Source organism: Drosophila elegans, unplaced genomic scaffold, assembly GCF_018152505.1.
Source record: "Drosophila elegans isolate 14027-0461.03 unplaced genomic scaffold, ASM1815250v1 contig_721, whole genome shotgun sequence".
Classification (NCBI taxonomy): Eukaryota; Metazoa; Arthropoda; class Insecta; order Diptera; family Drosophilidae; genus Drosophila; species Drosophila elegans.
Genome location: NW_024546078.1, coordinates 219149 through 239255, shown reverse-complemented (window position 1 = coordinate 239255; position 20107 = coordinate 219149). Strand labels below are relative to the sequence as shown.

The following is a 20107-nucleotide window of genomic DNA, read 5'->3' as shown; positions in this document are numbered from 1 at the left end:
TTAGTAGTGAGTTTTGATGTGACAGTTTGAGATAGCCATACACTATTTGCCCAGTCGCTTTTATATTTTTTCCTTTAAATAAACCAAGCACTGAGGATCAAACCAACTATTTCCACCTATACACAGATAGAGTTCTGGAGTTCTCAAACGGAAATAAAATGGTCAAAAATATGAAATCAACATGTACTCCCTGTAAACTTAAGTTTAATTTCTTTCTTTCTAATGCTCAAAAATATGAAATAAACATGTTCTCCCTGTAAACTTAAATTTAATTTCTTCTAAACATTGTTTAGTCAAATTAAAAGCAAAGAAAATAAGAACAAAATTGTAGTTGATAATCACAAAAAAGTTTGATTTTACTGAAACTATTAAAATCGAAACTAAAGCATTCAGAGGGCAACACAGTCCAAGGAAACTACAATTCCTTTGATTGAAGATACATTTTTGTTATTGGTTCTTAAAAACAAAGGCAAATATAACAAGAAAGAAAGCAAACTTCGGCAAGCCGAAGTTCATATACCCTTGCAGCTATTGCATGAATTAAATACTTTTGAAAACATTTAAATTATGATTTACTTCAGTATATACTGAAAAACAGTGAAGCTGTGATGATTTGCAGCTCAATTATTAGATAGTTATTTTATATATTTTTATTAGTTCTATGGGAGCTATATGATATAGACGTCCGATTTTGATAAAATTTAAACCATAATTCTGAAATAATTAAACATTGCCATATGTCGAAGAACTAAACAAAAAATTAAAAAACAGAAAAGTTATAATTTTTTTTCATTTATTTCTCCGATTGTTCCTATGGGAGCTATATGATATAGTCGTCCGACTTTGATGAAATTTAAACCGTAAATCGAAAATATTTAACCATTACTAAATGTCGAAGAACTAAACAAAACATTAAAAAACAGAAAAGTTATAATTTTTTTTCATTTATTTTTCCGATTGTTCCTATGGGAGCTATATGCTATAGTCGTCCGATTTTGATGAAATTTAAACCGTAAATCGGAAATATTTAACTATTACTAAATGTCGAAGAACTAAACAAAAAATTAAAAAACAGCAAAGTTATAATTTTTTTTCCTTTATTTTTCCGATTGTTCCTATGGGAGCTATATGCTATAGTCGTCCGATCCGGCTCGTTCCGACTTATATACTACCTGCAATAGAAAGACAGCTTTTGGGAAAGTTTCATGCAGATAGCTTTAAAACTGAGAGACTAGTTTGCATATAAACGGACGGACAGACGGACAGACGGACAGACGGACGGACAGACGGACAGACGGACATGGCTAGATCGACTCGCCTAGTGATGCTGATCAAGAATATATATACTTTATAGGGTCGGAGATGTCTCCTTCACTGCGTTGCAAACTTCTGACTGAAATTATAATAGCCTCTGCAAGGGTATAAAAACTTAAAAAACCTCATATTCCCAAGCCGTGGACAATAGTTTAAACTGGGTAGTATTGACATGGTATTGACAGTGTGCTTTTTAGCGGAATTTGTAGACGATGAAATACAGGTTTGTTTGGGACTTTTACTAAGGAGATCTTAATTATCATAGAAAGTAGAAATGGTTCTTGAAAATTTTAAAATTGAACAACTTTGTGTTTGTGTGTAATCATTTGTAATCAAAATTTATTAAAGTCAATAAATAATCATTTAATTGTGTTTTTTTTTTGTAAGCACGTATTTAATTATTATTTAAGCATTGATCTATGATAATTTGCAACTTAATTATTCGATAGTTCCTATGACAGCTATTTGATATCGTTTTCCGGTTTTAATAGAATTAAAAGCGTAATTCTGAACTGTCTAATTAATTAAAAATAAAAAAAACTTTTTTTTAATTACAAAATAGAAAAGATACAAACAAATTTTGTTATTTAATATTTTTATTGTTTCTATGGGAGCTATATGATAAAGTTGTCCGATTTTTATGAAATTTAAACCGTAATTCTGAAATATTTAACTATTACTATATGTATAATAAACGAATCATTTTATACCCTATGTTAAGTTTAACCCAAAATTCTGAAATATTTAACCATTACTATAAGTCGAAGAACTAAACAAAAAATTAAAAAAAAAAAAACTTTTTATTTTTTTTTATTTATTTTTTGATTGTTCCTATGGGAGTCGTCCGATCCGGCTCGCACCGACTTATGTACTACCTGCAATAGAAAGACTAGTTTCATGCAATCACCTGCACTAATTTCCAAGTGAACCGTTCATATTTAATACGGAACTTTTCTTGTTTCGAATTAAACTTCAACAGGCGTTCTTTTGCGTTACTATTTACATATTAAAATACCAGTTTAATATGCTTTTATTTAGTTTGGCTGGTTTTTATTATTTTATTAAAATCGGAAAACGATATCATATAGCTGCCATAGGAATAATTGAGCTGCAAATCATCATAGGTTCAATCGTTTTAAGCATATACTTGATGAAGTATGCTTCCTTTCTTGTTTCTTTTGGTTTTCATAAGTTATTATGGAAATCGTTGATTATTTGACAAGTACTATCTCAGATTACCCAGCTGTTGAATATTCTCTGCGTCATCAAAATTTTTTAGAATTTAGTAGAAACAGACAGAAAGTTTTGTGCGCGGACATATTTAGTTTGTTTTAATTAAGTGAAGTCATTAATAGAAAATCTTAGCGCGAATTCTTTAGAGCTAGAAATACCCCAGTGGCCCGAAACATATACGTTAGCTAGGATGTGTCTTAACAGGAAGGGGGTAAAAACTGTTGTTTCTCTGAGAAAAAGACTTGGCACCTTACTGCTTCGCCAAACTCAGTTTCTTGTGATTTTAGCATTTAAATAGACATCGCGCTCTTTTTAATAATAACGATAAGACGAGTAAATGGAAGTATGCAAATGGCGTGCAGCCTGCAGCTTATTAACATGAAAATGGGAAATGCGGGTTGGCTGGGGCGAGAAGGGGAATGGAAATGCAGAGCACGGTTGTTGGTGCGCATAATTGCATTCGCCTGTCTGTCACTAAACAAATTCTGGCTCTAATTCAAATTCAAATTTATCCCTCTGACACCTGCAGGCGACAATATGGCGGCAATCTCGCGACGCAAGACCTCCTCCGCCGATCGCCTGACGCACATATTTAGGTCGATGCTGGCGCCCTGTCTCCTGCTGAACACGGTTGTTGTGAGGTAAGTTGTGGCTAATATCTAATCTCCAGCGACAAGCCAGTCCTAAATCCCGTCCTCTCCATCAGACGCATCTTCCTGACCTAAGCGGACCTTTGGCTAGCCATGGCGAGCGGAAGAACGACGACAAAGAAATCCTATTTAAGCTATTTCAGTGTTAGACCTAAACCGACACAGAGTTAATAACTGAATAACCCCGAGTCTAGGATAATTGCTAAGCTAAGCTCAGTGAAAGCTGCGCACTCAAGTGTAAAAATCAAGTTAATCCAATCGCAATCGCTGTGCATACACGGACGTGTGTACTTGTACGTATGCCAGGCATTTACCCGTACATCCAGACAAGTCTAGATAAGTACCAGTTTAGTTTGTAACTCACTTCCCATTGAATGTGTATGTACGATATGTTAAAGGATTTTAAAATATGTGAATTGCGTTATTCATAAACGTTCGGTTTAGGTACATTCGCCAAACTTCTCGGTTGCCGCCACCACTGTTATGTATATATGTAGTGCAATTTTCCTTGCTCGGTGAGCTGAAAGCAGCAACTTATTCGAAATGCCTTTGCTCGACCCAGTTCAATGCTTTCCAACCCAAAAAACTGTTCACTGTAAACGGAATTTGCATAAGTAGCCAATTTGAGTCCATTAAAATGAGGAATATTTATGAACAAAAAAACACACATTAAAACGCTATTATAACTGTTACTAATTGCTAATTGAAAACTAAAAACATAAAAACATAAAAAGAGCTGCGGGCACGTCCAGCCCTGAAGGCAGCACCAACAACACGAGTAAAATTAACGTTAACGAGAATAAGAACCGGAACATCAACCCACATTAATTAATTATGTTATTAAGTTTGTAAATACATTTTATTGCAAATGGCATAGCACGCACACACAAGGACACACACGGCTAGCAAAAAAATTAATTTAAATTGTGTAAATAAAAAGGAAATCATACAGCTCCAGCACCGTCAACCACAAGGCATACAACTGACTGAAAATGTGCTATACACTGGCCATGGCCCGCAGACTGGAAGGGTCTGAGGACGGAGAAGAGGTCTGCGAGTATGCGAATGCTTTATGGGCTTTCAAACTGTCAAAACCCAGCTGTAATTAATTGCAAAAACACACAAGGGAGGTTGAGGCGAGGGCGGTCGATGCAGAAACCTAGCCATAGAGTCAAATATAGGATAATCTAAATTCATCAATCAGCCAAATCAGAAAACTGAAATATTATTACTTTACAAACAGATATCTAGAATGGATAGCTTATTGAAATCTTCAAAAAGTACACGCATCTTGGGCTCCAAAACCTCCCATCTCTGACTTGGCATGGGCAGGGAATGTTTTTTAGAAATATTCTCACGTTTGTTTCCTGCCTGTGCCAACCAGTTGAAACACCTCAATCATGAAAGAAACATCTACGTAATGAATTATGTACAACTTCTCGACTGTTTATTAAACTTAGGCTGACTCCACTAATAGCTGCAGCCTGCACTTACCATAGAATAAAATATAGGGGTTCCGCTCCAATTCGAGTTGATGTGTTGTCAGACTTAAGCCAGCAATAAATAATCATTCGTTCATTGACGGTACGTAACTTGCAAAACAAAACTGTTAGGAGATACCATTTGAAGTTTGAATAGATTCATTAGTGTGAAACCACGAAAATCGAAAACTTAGCGTAATCATTATTACTGACTAACTAAAACTATTGATAATACCGAAAATACTAAGATGAATCCAAAGCCTCCTTGATGTGTCTGCATGTGTTTGCTTATGCCCAATGTCCCATTTAAAAGTTATTTGATTCTATTGAAAAAAAACTGAATTAAAGAAACATTTGGTTAGTTTTCACTGTTAAGCATTTCCACTGTATATATTTTGTACGAACATACGTATATAGAATGGCTGATAATAGCCCTTCGTTATTTAATGAGAATCACATATGGAAACAAAGGAAATATGATAGGTAGTTGTACTCTTTGTGTGGAAACAGGCAGAGCAAAAATAAACGAACAACTAATATAGAATGATTCAAATGTTTTCAATGTAAATGCTCGAGCAAATAAGTGTAAAATTCCAATTTGACGAATATGAATTTAATAATAGTACAGATATTAATAAATCCAAAACAGAACTACATTGTGCTTACACGCACAGATACAAAGAGTGGAATCGACAGAAATACCAAAGCAGCAATGCATGGCTAACCATACGAATGCATTCAAATAAATCAAGTGATTATCATGGAAAAATAAATGTAATTTAAATAATAACCAAGCAAACCAGTTCTCATTTGTCTTTTTGTCGGTAAGGGCTTGACTAAGGAATTTAGGTAAGTTGTCCAAAAGGGGGCTTTGACTTTGCAATAACCAATCAATCAGCACACTTCTCCGCAAATCCAAGTCGAAGGCCGTTGCAAAGGCGGCTCGTCAACACGCCATAATTGGACTCCATTGTTGGTACAACGCACACAATCGGCTGCCTATTTGCTGAAGTCGCCAGCTTTTTCGGAACGGCGCGCCAATTATTTTTCGACGTTTTCCTTAAGACCGGCAGTTTACTTTCTGTCAACATTTTATTCAGAGCCTCGTCGCCGTTCACTTCGCAGCGAACATGTTGCACTTGTGCCCACCCGTCGACGCTCGCGCCCTCCTCGAAATTCTCGCTGAAAGTTTGCCGAGTGTGTTTGTGAAATCAAATGCATTGAACGCTGCCGCCAGAACCGAGGAGCAAACTTTTGTGGCCACCAAAGTTTCTGGCAAATCAAATGAACCCCGGGTAAATTTGCCATGCACAAGTGCCAGTGCGGGCCAGGGCCAATGGGTGGAGGCCCAAAAGTAAAACATTGAACTGCAAAAGTAATGGAGAATTTCAACAAGAAGTTATAGTGTACACACACCAGTACAGTACTGCCATGCCACTTCAAGCGGGCTGAACCAGAGCCAGAACCAGAACCTCTTCGGCGCATTTCTCCAGTGAGGCAGCCAAATGGGCGAAATTGGCTGTTGACAGCTCTGAGTTGAGTGTGTCGAAAGACTTCGACGTTCAGGAGATTGAAAACTTTGCCATTTTTATTTTCGATTTGCCGTTTTGATTAAAAAGTTTTGCACGAAACTCCAAGTCTCGGGCCCTCTCAAAATTGCTGCCTAATTTCAGAGTCAGCCTGCCCCCCCGAACGATTTGAAAATGTTTGAATTCACCCAACGCACATGTGCTCACGAGTACGTTTACCGAGTGGCACATGCAGCCCAGGCCACACGGTGACAGCTGTAAATTCAGGGATTTTTGGCCCCATGTTTGCTTAAAAGCTCAGGACGTAACATCAATTTATGGTGAAGTTTTAAAAATTTTAAATAATCGAATTTTCCAATGCATTAACCTTAATGGCATGACCATGACACGATGGACCCCCACCTAACCGACCGCCGACCCACTTTGCAGTTTTTCCTCATTGCAGAATGAATTTGCTGTTATCGACAACTTTAACAACATCAATACTCCAACCTTTTCGTTTGATACTAATAAAGTATTTTTGTTTCACTATTCACGGTATGTTTTTCGTTTAAGCTTACCACTAAGAAACGATACTATGGTTACATTAATTCTAAGCTATTGAGCATGAAAAAATGTCTCAGAGACATGTCCGTCTGTCCGTCCGTTTCTACGCAAACTAGTCTCTCAGTTTTAAAGCTAACTGCATAAAACTTTCCCAAAAGCTGTCTTTCTATTGCAGGTAGTATATAAGTCGGAACGAGCCGGATCGGACGACTATAGCATATAGCTCCCATAGGAACAATCGGAAAAATAAATGAAAAAAAATTATAACTTTTTCTGTTTTTTAATTTTTTGTTTAGTTCTTCGACATTTAGTAATGGTTAAATATTTCTGAATTACGGTTTAAATTTCATCAAAATCGGACGACTATAGCATATAGCTCCCATAGGAACAATCGGAAAAAAAAATACAAAAAAATTATAACTTTGTTGTTTTTCAAGTTTTTTTTAGTTCTTCGAGATATAGTAATGGTTAAATATTTCAGAATTATGGTTTAAATTTCATCAAAATCGGACGACTATAGCATATAGCTCCCATAGGAACAATCATATAGCTGCCATAGGAACTATCGAATAATTAAGCTGCAAATCATCATAGCTTCAATGTTTTTAAACATACACGCAAGTAAATCATAATTTAAACGTTTTAAATAGTATTTAGTTTTTGAAATAGCTGCAAGGGTATATAAACTTCGGCTTGCCGAAGTTTGCTTCCTGTCTTGTTTGATTTAGTAATGGTTAAATATTTCAGAATTACGGTTTAAATTTTATCAAAATCGGACGACTATAGCATATAGCTCCCATAGGAACAATAAAAATATAATATTAAAATTTTTTTTTTAATTTAATTATTTTATTTAGTAATTTTTTTTATAATTTGACAGTTCAAAATTACGCATTTAATTTTATTAAAATCGGAAAACGATATCATGTAGCTGTCATGGGAACTATCAAAGAATTGAGCTGCAAATCATCACAGCTTCAAGTAAATCATAATTTTAATGTTTTCAAGAATATTTAATATATCAACTTCGGCTTGCTGAAGTTTTTTTCCTTTCTTGTTATCAATGTGGAAGGAAGTACACGTAGTTAAGACTTGCAGTGGGAGACAACTAACACATTAACTAGTCAGTAGGGTTGGTAAAACATCGATAGAGTCCAAAACAGGAGCCTGTTTACATTTTTTGGCTTCAGCAATGTCCTTTTTGTTGATATTATTTCTGCTGCCATGCTGAACATACGTTCAGATTCTGTCGACGTAGCAGGAATCAGCTCAAAGAAACTTGGTCGACTAAAATCGAATTTGAAAAGCGGAATTGTTTGCCCAGTTTTTGCCAACTTTTGCCCACCAATTAGTTTTTTTTTGCCCACCTCCAGTTTTAAAAATATGGAAAACCTAAAAGTTGACTTTTAAAAATTTGTTTTTTAATCACAATTTAAAAAAAAAACGTTTGGCCACCTCTTAAAAATACTTTTTCCGTTTGCCCACTCCTAAAAATTGTTTTAAAAAAAAAAACAACTTTTAATGCTTGCTCACCTGTTAAAATTTAAGAATTTAAACAAAAAAATCGTTTGCCCACCTCTTAAAAATATAAGTTTTTAACAAAAAACGTTTTTGTTAAAAAAAAGAAGATATTAAATTTAAAGAGGTTTGCAAGCATGGAAATTCTTTATTCTTTCGAAAAAAAAAAACTATTTTTATGACGTTGGCCATTGATTTTTTATTGGGTTAAAAATGATGAAAACTTAAAAGTTCCATATTTTCTAAAGTTCTTACTTTTTCAAAGTTCTAAAAGGTGGAAAACTATTATTTTCTATAAAAAAATTGTAATAATCAACTTTTAGGTTTTCGAAAATTTTTGTACTTTCCCTATTTTCAAAGCTGGAGGTGGACAAAAAAAACTAATTGGTGGGCAAAAATGGGCACGAAATGGGCAAACGATTCAGCTTTTCAAATTTCAAAAATTAGATTTTAGTCGACCCAACTTCTTTCAGCTGCAGGAATCGACATGTAACGCCTCTCCATTGTCTACAGGCCAACAGTGTCTTCTGTTTAGATAAGTTTATCAAATAGGTTAATAAGAATTTAACTAACCTCCCAAAACTCGAAAGGATCTTCCACTTTATGGCTATGATCCAGGTAATGCCTAAGAAATTTATAATATTTCGCCTTTTTGTTGATAGATCTGGAGTCATTTTTATACCCTTGCAGAGGATATTATAATTTTAGTCAAAAGTTTGCAACGCAGTGAAGGAGACATCTCCGACCCTATAAAGTGTATATATTCTTGATCAGCATCACTAAGCGAGTCGATTTAGCCATGTCCGTCTGTCCGTCCGTCTGTACGTCCGTTTCTACGCAAACTAGTCTCTCAGTTTTAAAGCTATCTGAATAAAACTTTCCCAAAAGTTGTCTTCCTATTGCAGGTAGTATATAAGTTGGAACGAGCCAGATCGGACGACTATAGCATATAGCTCCCATAGGAGCAACCGAAAAAATAAATTTAAAAAAATTATAACTTTGCTGTTTTTTAATTTTTTTTTTAAGTTCTTCGACATATAATATAGTTAAATATTTTAGAATTACGGTTTAAATTTGATCAAAATCTGACGACTATATCATATAGCTCCCATAGAAATATTGTAATAGAAATGTATAAAATAACTATCTAATAATTGAGCTGCAAATCATCATAGCTTCAATGTTTTTAAACATATACGCAAATAAATATTAATTTTAATGTTTTCAAAAATATTTAATTCTTGCAATAGCTGCAAGGGTGTATGAACTTCGACTTGCCGAAGTTTGCTTTCTTTCTTGTTAGTTCTTAAAAACTTTAAAAGCGGATCGGTGGGATGGTCTTTTTTTCGGGTCGAATTGGTGGTGTTGGTAGCTGTACGGGATCTGAACATTTTAAAGTCGCAAGCTTGGTTTTGACTAAGCTAACTGCACTCTGAGCATAAGAACTTGAGCGAAACCCATCCATTTTAAACCTCGGGTTCAAGATACACCTCGGGTATCATAAGAAGGCTGCTGTTTCATCTGGTTGGCAACTCCTGAATCAGATTAAAGGGCTTATGTGAGCTCTGCGCTGCTTTAAGCTTTGAAAATGCATTTGTGTTGTTTTTAAAGAACTGCACATTGGAATTTAGGAAGGGCTCTTTCATCTATTTTTAGAGCACTGCACAAGCAAATTAAGAGAATGCGGAAAACATGGGAAATGTTTCTTATTTAAATATTTGCATGCAAGCACAACGTTTGCTGCGTTATCCGTTACAATGATGGAAACCTTATCGAAAAGATTTTATTCGTCTAAAATGAACCGTTTCGGCAATGTTTAAGGCGCTATGGTTAAATTTGTTTTCCAATTTTGAAGTAGATAAAAACCGCCGATAGTTACGATGACATAGTAGTCGTTAGCTCTTGAAGACCAACCATCTGTTGTTATCGCAATGTCTAAAATGTTTTTTAGTTTTATTACCTATTCTTCGTATAACTCAGCAATTCAAAACGTTGTTTAATTTGCTTCTGGACGGTACGCTGTATCTTGGGTCAAAAACGTTCAAGAGATCACAAAAGCCCCGATTTTCTACAACGCAAAATGGTTACACGTCCAGAGCAACCATTCAAGCCTATGCCTTGTTAATTTCCAGTTTACGTTTAGACGATCTGTCATATGGTAATGTTCCAGTCAAAAGCGTTGATGTTTTTGCCGCGGGCTTGGTGGCAAGATCGTCGGTTTTAAGATAGCGTTTGGGGTAATCAAACAAATTGGACGTATTTTCGCTGGTCTTATAAATTTTTCCGCACTTGTTGCATTTCGCAGAGGTTTGGTTGTTGTTAAAAAAGCCCATACCTCTGACGCCCCTTTCTTTGTTCTCGGTTCAGCTTCCATCGTCTCTCTACCTGACCGTCATCTTAATTTAAGACACCAAATAAAAAACATTTTCACCATTCTTACCATTGTTGCGCCTTAAAAATTTGTCCATGTCTTCTCCTAAACCACTGCCAACACCAACTGACGATGACTAACAGCCTGATTCCATTGGCGCATTAAAACGCATTTAGCTTAATGCGCATTTATTTACACCGGGAATCCCATAAGGCTAAATGCCGCATTTAAAATAAATGCGATCATTAAATGCGATTAAAAACAATTCGCCACGAACGTTTGTAGAAAAAATACCGGAAAATACCGATATTTAACGATATTTTGTTCGTGCCACCACTACAACAGCTGTTTTCTATATGCATAGTTGGCGCAATTTTTGATGTCTTTTAAAATAAAATATATTTTGTATAAAAATGACTGAAACCTAGAGCGCACGCTGCAAATTTTGCTCGTAGTACCACAATGCATTACTGCTTGATCTCTGGTATAAAATAACTCCCACATAACATGGCCTTTTTAGAAACTGTGGTGGTCTCCATTGCAAATGCCTCGGTCGCATTATGGATGTCCTGCTGAGCATTAAAGAGTTTAGTAAACTCACTCATGTTCATTAATTTTAATTAATTTCTTTTGGATTTGCCAAAATTCAAAAGTAAACAAACACAGATCAGCTGTTCGTGCCACTCACATGTCGGAGTAGCATTAGCTAAACGCCAATGGAATTAGGCAAATTTAAAAAGTCCACTAATGCGGCAATGGAATTAGGCTATTAACCTCCTCGCACTGTTTAAAAAGCAGTGTGACCTGATATTTAAAAATACTAACTCACAGAAATATACCGCAATATACTAAGTATTAAAATAAACCATAAATAACAAGAAAAACATTTATTTTTCTAGAGCGATACTATAGATGGTGGGCCCAAATCATCGATGTTTGCTATGTTTTTCGACTATCGACAAAACCATCGATTGTTTTACCAACCCTACTAGTCAGCATACAGTGGCAGTCAAAATATTAGTGGTGCTACCGACCCTCATCTTTAAAAGTTTGTTATTCTTATTGCTCTTCTCCAGTCATGCAATGCACACCGGGACAACGCACCCGAGCTTGACCAAAAGTCTGTATTTTTTTTGAGAAAATACATAAAACTAATTTATGTCAAAATTGTAAAGAATTTCCATGGATGGATTTTTTTGCCATATAATTTAAACTGCAATTTCATGCAATATTGAATAAAAAGTCAACAAGAAGGAAAGTAAACTTCGGCAAGCCGAAGTTCATATACCCTTGCAGCTATTGCAAAAATTAAATATTCTTGAAAACATTAAAATCATTATTTACTTGCGTTTATGTTTAAAATCATTGCAGCTATGAAGATTTGCAGCTCAATTATTTGAGTTCCTATGGCAGCTATATGATATAGTTTTGCGATTTTAATAAAATTAAAAGCGTAATTCTTAACTTTCAAATTATTAATAAATCAAAAAGAATTAAAAAAAAAATTACAAAATAAAACAAGAAAGAAAGCAAACTTCGGCAAGCCGAAGTTCATATACCCTTGCAGCTATTGCAAGAATTAAACATTTTTGAAAACATTAAAATTTTGATTTACTTGCGTATATGTTTAAAAACATTGAAGCTATGATGATTTGCAGCTCAATTATTTGATAGTTATTTATATATTTTTATTATTTCTATGGGAGCCATATATCATACGTCCGATTTTGATAAAATTTAAACCATAATTCTGAAACACTTAACCATTGCTATATGTCGAAGAACTAAACAAAAAATTAAAAAACAGAAAAGTTATAGTTTTTTTCATTTATTTTTCCGATTGTTCCTATGGGAGCTATATGCTATAGTCGTCCGATTCGGCTCATTCCGACTTATATACTACATGCAATAGAAAGACAACTTTTGGGAAAGTTTCATGCAGATAGCTTTAAAACTGAGAGACTAGTCTGCGTAGAAACGGACGGACAGACGGACAGACTGACAGACGGACAGACGGACGGACAGACGGACATGGCTAGATCAATAGTGATGCTGATCAAGAATATATATACTTTATAGGGTCGGAGATGTCTCCTTCACTGCGTTTCAAACTTCTGACTGAAATTATAATACCCTCGGCAAGGGTATAATTATTAAAGTCGCTCTAAAATATGGTATAGTCATCAGATCCAGTCGTTCCGACTTATATACAATCTGCAATAAAAAGACCACGTTTTTTACCGGATTAGCGGATTTTTTAATTCATTAGGATAAAGAAATGACTTGGAAAAAGTAAAACCACATCAATCACAGTTCAAAGGGCGAAAGTGCATACAATAAACTTGCAAATAACTTGCAATAACTGTAATCAACACACTTGCCAATCCCACGTGGCAAGTGCAAACAAATGAAACAGCCAACAGAACGCAAAACAATCATTCAAATTGCGCATACGCTCCGTGGTCACAAGGTGCAACCTGGTGAGCATTTACTCTTCTATTGCGCACAAGCATTAAGCTGTCATGTTTTCCGCTGATGTTAGAAATTATTGTGCTTTTCTGTAAATCTGTGCTACCCAAGCATACTATTCGCGCCGCATTTTCGTGCCAGTTGTAATTGATTGGAAAGCACTGGTACTAAGCTCGGTTCAATTCAGCTCAGCTCCGTTCAGCTCAACCAGAACCCGCCAGCGAATTTGCCCTTGGCCTGCCTTGTGCATTTCTGTCGACATTTTTATCTGTATCTGCCTCTTTCACTTCGACTAGCAGTGAATCCATAGCTGCCCCGCCCCGTGCTCAATTGTTTAAAAGCTTTTGCAATATTGTTGGCCACAATGTGGCAAAAGTTTTGCAAGCAGAAAAATGCGCGTATCTCGTGTTTAGCACTTCATATTTATTACCTGTCAAGTGCACTCAAATCACTTACAGTCGTTGTTGGGTCATCGGGCAGGTCATCGGTAGAGGAGCTTGGGTGGGAAGGCAGTAGGGGTTGTGGGGATGCGAGCCGCACTCTAGCGAGGGCAGCAGTTGGTCAGCAAAAGTTTAGCCCTTCAGTGTTTTGATAAGCATAATTGATGATGCAACCGTGCAGAGCATTGAGGAAATAAAAAGTGGTAACAGCAGCAGAACCGACGTTGAGAGCAGGAACATAGGATAGCAGCAGGATAAGAGCGAGGGCGAGAGACGTTCTTCTCCAGGAAGTCAAGCCAAAAACCATTTACAACGCTGACCATCCCAATAGGGGAAGAAATATTTTTTCACATATTTTACAACACATTTGTGTATTGAGTGCAAGTACTGTAAAAAGTTATCATCAATGGCTGCTGGGCACTGCGAGGAGTGCATCAGCACGTCCATCCTGTATTTCACCTAGACACAAACGCTCTTACCCCACAGCACCCCACTTAGGCGCTCTAAGAGTGGAAGTATTAATTTAATTGTATGTATCTGGCATTCATCAAATTCATTCGAATGTGAGCCGCTTTTGAACAAAATAATAATGCTTTGGCACTTTATTATTGGGCTTAACAGGCTATTCTGGCCTAGGAGCCTGAATTTTACGCATTTTTTCAAGTAAGATAAAAATAAGTTAAAATTATTTTATTATTCATTTTTATACCCTTGCAAAGAGTATTATAATTTCAGTTCTTGATCAGGATCACTAGGAGAGTTGATCTAGCCATGTCCGTCTGCCCGACTGTCCGTCCGTTTCTACGCAAACTAGTCTCTCAGTTTTAAAGCTAACCGCATGAAACTTTCCCAACTTTTCTTTCTATTGCAGGTAGTACATAAGTCGAAACAAGCCGGATCGAACGACTATAGCATATAGCTCCCGTAGGAACAATCAGAAAAATAATTTTAAAAAAATTATAATTTGCTGTTTTTAATTTTTTTTTAGTTTTCTCGACATATAGTAATGGTTCCGTACATCGGAAATATATAACCATTACAAAATGTCGAAGAACTAAACAAAAAATTAAAAAACAGCAAAGTTATAATTTTTTTCATTTATTTTTCCGATTGTTCCTATGGGAGCTATATGCTATAGTCGTCCGATCCGGCTCGTTCCGACTTATATACTACCTGCAATAGAAAGACAGCTTTTGGGAAAGTTTCATGCAGATAGCTTTAAAACTGAGAGACTAGTTTGCATATAAACGGACGGACAGACGGACAGACGGACATGGCTAGATCGACTCGCCTAGTGATGCTGATCAAGAATATATATACTTTATAGGGTCGGAGATGTCTCCTTCACTGCGTTGCAAACTTCTGACTGAAATTATAATACCCTCTGCAAGGGTATAAAAATTTAACAAAATATTTTTAGGTTGAATTAAAAAACAAAATTCATACTGACGTTGCTTACAGCGATTTTATAAAGCGTTTGATTGGACGGACATTAGACCTTTTTCAAATGATCAACAGATGTGCTAGGGTGACTGCCCTTGTATCGTTAGGGCCGTCGGATGCTGGCGAAATGGGCCTAGAGTTAAGCATAGCTTCGACATCAATGAATATAGTTTGAAGCTCTTTAGATTGCAGGTTCGCTTGTGCCATATTCTTGAGTGTCAACGTCTTGGCCGATTTCACCTTTCAGGGAGTAAATGAAAAATCAAAACCTTTGTTAGTGGTGTAGTCGCATATAAAGTTGACAGCGTTCTTGATAGTTTGAGCTTTTTGACGCCACAATACATGTAAGAAACTACTCGATGAACTCTAATGTATGACGAACAATTTGAGATGAGGAAACTTAATGTTGACTTTGTTCCTGTCTGAACCACTATGTTGCATAGTAGAGTAGGTTGATTACATTCTTCTTTGAGTGGCGAACAATTTTGTTGGTGCGGCCATTTGTCTATTGACGGCATAAGGAAATGTGGTCCTGATAACCACATTTGAGAGAATATCATTTGTTCGACATCCACGTAATATAATGTCGCCTGGCTTTTTGGCGGATGAAACGTATTGCCAAGTAAAGTTTTATAAATTCTGTTGAAGTTCTGGGACTCTGTTGCTTACAAAACATTTCAGAATTGATGAATGCATTTTCATCCACTGGAGCAGATGTAAGTGCGTGCACGATACGGTTTTGAGCTGGGCCGAACTTTTTTCAAGTCCGATTGAGCAGCACCGCAGCTCAAATATAGGTATGGCTATGATTTTAGTAGGTGTGACCTTAGACTTGGCAACAAGCCAATTTACTTGCACTCCATCCAGAGTCTCCGTTCCGATATAGATGCAACATCCAAACGCTCTCTTGAGTGCTTGCGGAAATCCACAGTCTCAATTTCAGTATTTCCGTGCTCAATAATCCGCCAAGAACGGATTTAACAAAATCGAGAAGACATTTATTAGATTAAGAATGCTTTTTTAAGACTGAACATATTCGATTTCAGAATAAGTCTTCTCAAAATCAAAAATGGTTTACTCTTGAAAACAAGAAGACTTATTCTCAAATCCAGAATATTCAGTCATAAAAAAGCAGTCTTGATCTGAGAAAATTTACTCTTGATTTCGGTAAATCCGTTCTGAAATTGTGACTGTTAAGAACGGTTTTTTGTTCAGTAAAAATGCCAGATCCCAAAAAATTTTCTAATTTTGTATTTTTTTTTATTTTCTTTTAAATTTATTTAGCTAAATATATTTCAACCTAATAGGTTTCTTATCAATATTAAAAAAATACATATGAAGAGGATAGCGATGACGAAGGTTTTGGAGACGATGATTGTGGAGATATTTCTTGGGCAAACTATACTTTTCAAAAACAGAGAAAGTGATTAAGAAACTTGGAAAGAGGTTTAATAATGTCTTACCTTTGTTTTGCTCCAAGCGAACAGCTTCTCGCGGAAAAGAACTCTTATTCCGATTGGCGGAATCGCCTCTATTATTTCCTCTGCGGTAATAAATTCAAGGCACTCGAAATTAGCTTCGGCACCTAACAAATAAATAATAAAACAGTGTAAAAAAAAAATTTAAAGCGCGGCTCTGCTACAAAAAGTATATATTTAAATTTACTATTTAACACGTGCTTAAGTAAAAAAGAAGGATGAAACACGAGTTGTGAAATAGCATTTCACCGTAAGTTACGCTGCTACAGTCCATGTATGTACATATATGTTTTTGTTTCCCTTACGTCTTGCAAATGCGTCTTTCTGGTTGCAAGACGCAATGATGCGGAGCTCCCTATCTTCATTTTTTACAACAGTCATATGCCCCATACTCCTGCATGACTTCGACATATGCGGCCCTGAGCTGTGCGTCGCGATCATGTCGACGCTCTAGTGACTTACAACTCGTCAGTGAATTTCTATATGAGGTTCCAAGCTTTTCAGAACTCACTTTGAATGGCAACCTGACATGTATCCTTCCATCTTCCAGTTGGGTTACTGACTCCCGGAATTGGTCTTCAGCGAGGTGCTCTTCGCTGGTGTAAGTTGGTGGAGTTTGAGCGTAGTCTTTAATCACTCAGAATTGATTGATTGTTTGTTGAAGTACATCCTCCTGCTGTGTAAAGGGACACCAAAGCACCCTATTTGGTCCACTTGAATTGAAATTGCCGCCAACTATCCAGCCGTATGTTGTGTTGAGCAGTGTAGGTTTACCTTCGCCGAGCATGATTTTACCTTCACGAATCGCTTCAAAGTTGTGGTGATTAAAATCTTAATTTTATTTGACATAAAAACTGGGGATCTGCTAGTACGATGTCCGATGGCATGTTCCAGCGGGAACCAGAATAGGAGTTACGTGGTTGATTACTAAAAGTGATGTTGACCATTCGAACTACTACCATTCGGTAGTTTGAAATTTTAAAGTTGTAGTGACGACAGAGCTGACTGGCTGTCTTGTACCAGAAATTCCGCTTACTTCTTTGAACACCCTACAGTGGCTCACAGCTTATGTGATGCAGAGCCTATTTAAAATGTATTCGGCTGTAATTTTTGAACGTAAAGAGCTATGTTAAAAATTTTAATGGCTAATAATAGATTTATATATCTAGTGTAATAAAGGAACATCGATTATTTCATACGAAGAAGTCAATGGGTTAATATAACCAAAAACAAAAATCTTCCAATTTTAGTGGGTCACAACTTAAATGATGCACTTCATATTTAGTCTTAAATAATTAACATAAAAGTCTTAAAAATATTTTCAGTATTTTGTATTTATGGCATTGAATCCACCAGTTTCTGGGTCGTTTCCGGTCCTATTTTGGACCAATCATCCAAAAGGGCCTTTTTTAGCTGGTCCTTGCTGGTTTTTATACCCTTGCAGAGGGTATTATAATTTCAGTCAGAAGTTTGCATCGCAGTGAAGGAGACATCTCCGACCCTATAAAGTATATATATTCTTGATCAGCATCACTAGGCGAGTCGATCTAGCCATGTCCGTCTGTCCGTTCGTCTGTCCGTCCGTTTCTACGCAAACTAATCTCTCAGTTTTAAAGCTATCTGAATGAAACTTTCCCAAAAGTTGTCTTTTTATTGCTGGTAGTATATAAGTCGGATCGAGCCGGAGCAGACGACTATAGCATATAGCTCCCATAGGAACAATCGGAAAAATAAATTTAAAAAAATAATAACTTTTGTGTTTTTAATTTTTTTTTTAATTCTTCGAGATATAGTAATGGTTAAGTATTTCTGAATTACGGTTTAAATTTCATCAAAATCGGACGACTATAGCATATAGCTCCCATAGGAACAAACATTAAATTAAATACAAAACAAGAAAGAAAGCAAACTTCGGCAAGCCGAAGTTCATATACCCTTGCAGCTATTGCATGAATTAAATACTTTTGAAAACATTTAAATTATGATTTACTTGAGTATAAACTGAAAAACAGTGAAGCTATGATGATTTGCAGCTCAATTATTAGATAGTTATTTTATATATTTATATTAGTTCTATGGGAGCTATATGATATAGACGTCCGATTTTGATAAAATTTAAACCATAATTCTGAAATAATTAAACATTGCCATATGTCGAAGAACTAAACAAAAAATTAAAAAACAGAAAAGTTATAATTTTTTTTCATTTATTTTTCCGATTGTTCCTATGGGAGCTATATGCTATAGTCGTCCGATTTTGATGAAATTTAAAACGTAAATCGGAAATATTTAACCATTACTAAATGTCGAAGAACTAAACGAAAAATTAAAAAACAGCAAAGTTATAATTTTTTTCATTTATTTTTCCGATTGTTCCTATGGGAGCTATATGCTATAGTCGTCCGATTTTGATGAAATTTAAACCGTAAATCGGAAATATTTAACCATTACTAAATGTCGAAGAACTAAACAAAAAATTAAAAAACAGCAAAGTTATAATTTTTTTTCATTTATTTTTCCGATTGTTCCTATGGGAGCTATATGCTATCCGATCCGGCTCGTTCCGACTTATATACTACCTGCAATAGAAAGACAGCTTTTGGGAAAGTTTCATGCAGATAGCTTTAAAACTGAGAGACTAGTTTGCATATAAACGGACGGACAGACGGACAGACGGACAGACGGACGGACAGACGGACAGACGGACATGGCTAGATCGACTCGCCTAGTGATGCTGATCAAGAATATATATACTTTATAGGGTCGGAGATGTCTCCTTCACTGCGTTGCAAACTTCTGACTGAAATTATAATACCCTCTGCAAGGGTATAAAAATTATAACTTTGGTATTTTTTAATTTTTTTTTTAAGTTCTTCTAGGTATAGTAATGGTTAAATATTTCAGAACTACGGTTAAAATTTCATCAAAATTGGACGCCTATAGCATATAGCTCCCATAGGAACAATCGTATAGCTGCCATAGGAACTATCGAATAATTAAGCTGCACATCATCATAGCTTCAATGTTTTTAAATATACACGCAAGTAAATCATAATTTCAACGTTTTCAAGAGTATTTAGTTTTTGAAATAGAATAGCTGCAAAGGTATATGAACTACGGCTTGCCGAAGTTTGCTTCCTTTCTTGTTTAAAAATAAACTATAAAATAAATTTAACAATTTTAATGAAATAAACGATGTTCCTTTAATATATGTACTAGATATATTAATCTGTTATTAGCCATTCAAATTTTTAAGACATGTCTCTGTAGCTGCAATCGCTTGGCAGTTTTCTCATCAATGAAACTCATATCCGAGCATGAATCAAGTAGAGCCCGAAAGTAATGATCCTCGAACTGCGTACGCATTGTCGACAAGTTTCTGGAGTGCCGTTGAGTGCGGTTGTTTCATTGGATATGCAATCTGAAAGGATTAGAACATGATTGTCATAACGCGCATCTAGACGATCTCAAGCCTTTTTGTAATTATCTTCCGTAACCTGGAAAGATTGAATTACATCAAGCGCAGAGTCTGACAGACACCTCAGAGGATAATTGAATTTATCTATAGTAGACAGATTCAGATCATTGTGTACCAGGAATGTGCTTTTAAACCGTTTAAAGGCAGAGTATTTTCC

General features: G+C 35.8%; 1 protein-coding gene across 5 annotated transcripts in view; it reads left to right on the top strand.

Moving 5' to 3' along the window:
- LOC108141555 (zwei Ig domain protein zig-8) overlaps positions 1-5477 on the top strand; it is a 72256-nt gene extending 66779 nt beyond the window's left edge. For all 5 annotated transcript variants that reach the window (XM_017264998.2, XM_017264995.2, XM_017264997.2 and 2 more), the window contains 2 exons: positions 3077-3188; positions 3254-5477. In XM_017264998.2, coding sequence (XP_017120487.1) covers positions 3077-3188; positions 3254-3272 — 131 coding nt within the window. In that variant the 3' untranslated portion in view covers positions 3273-5477. The remainder of the gene's footprint in view (positions 1-3076; positions 3189-3253) is intronic.
- The last annotated feature ends 14630 nt before the right edge of the window (positions 5478-20107 follow it).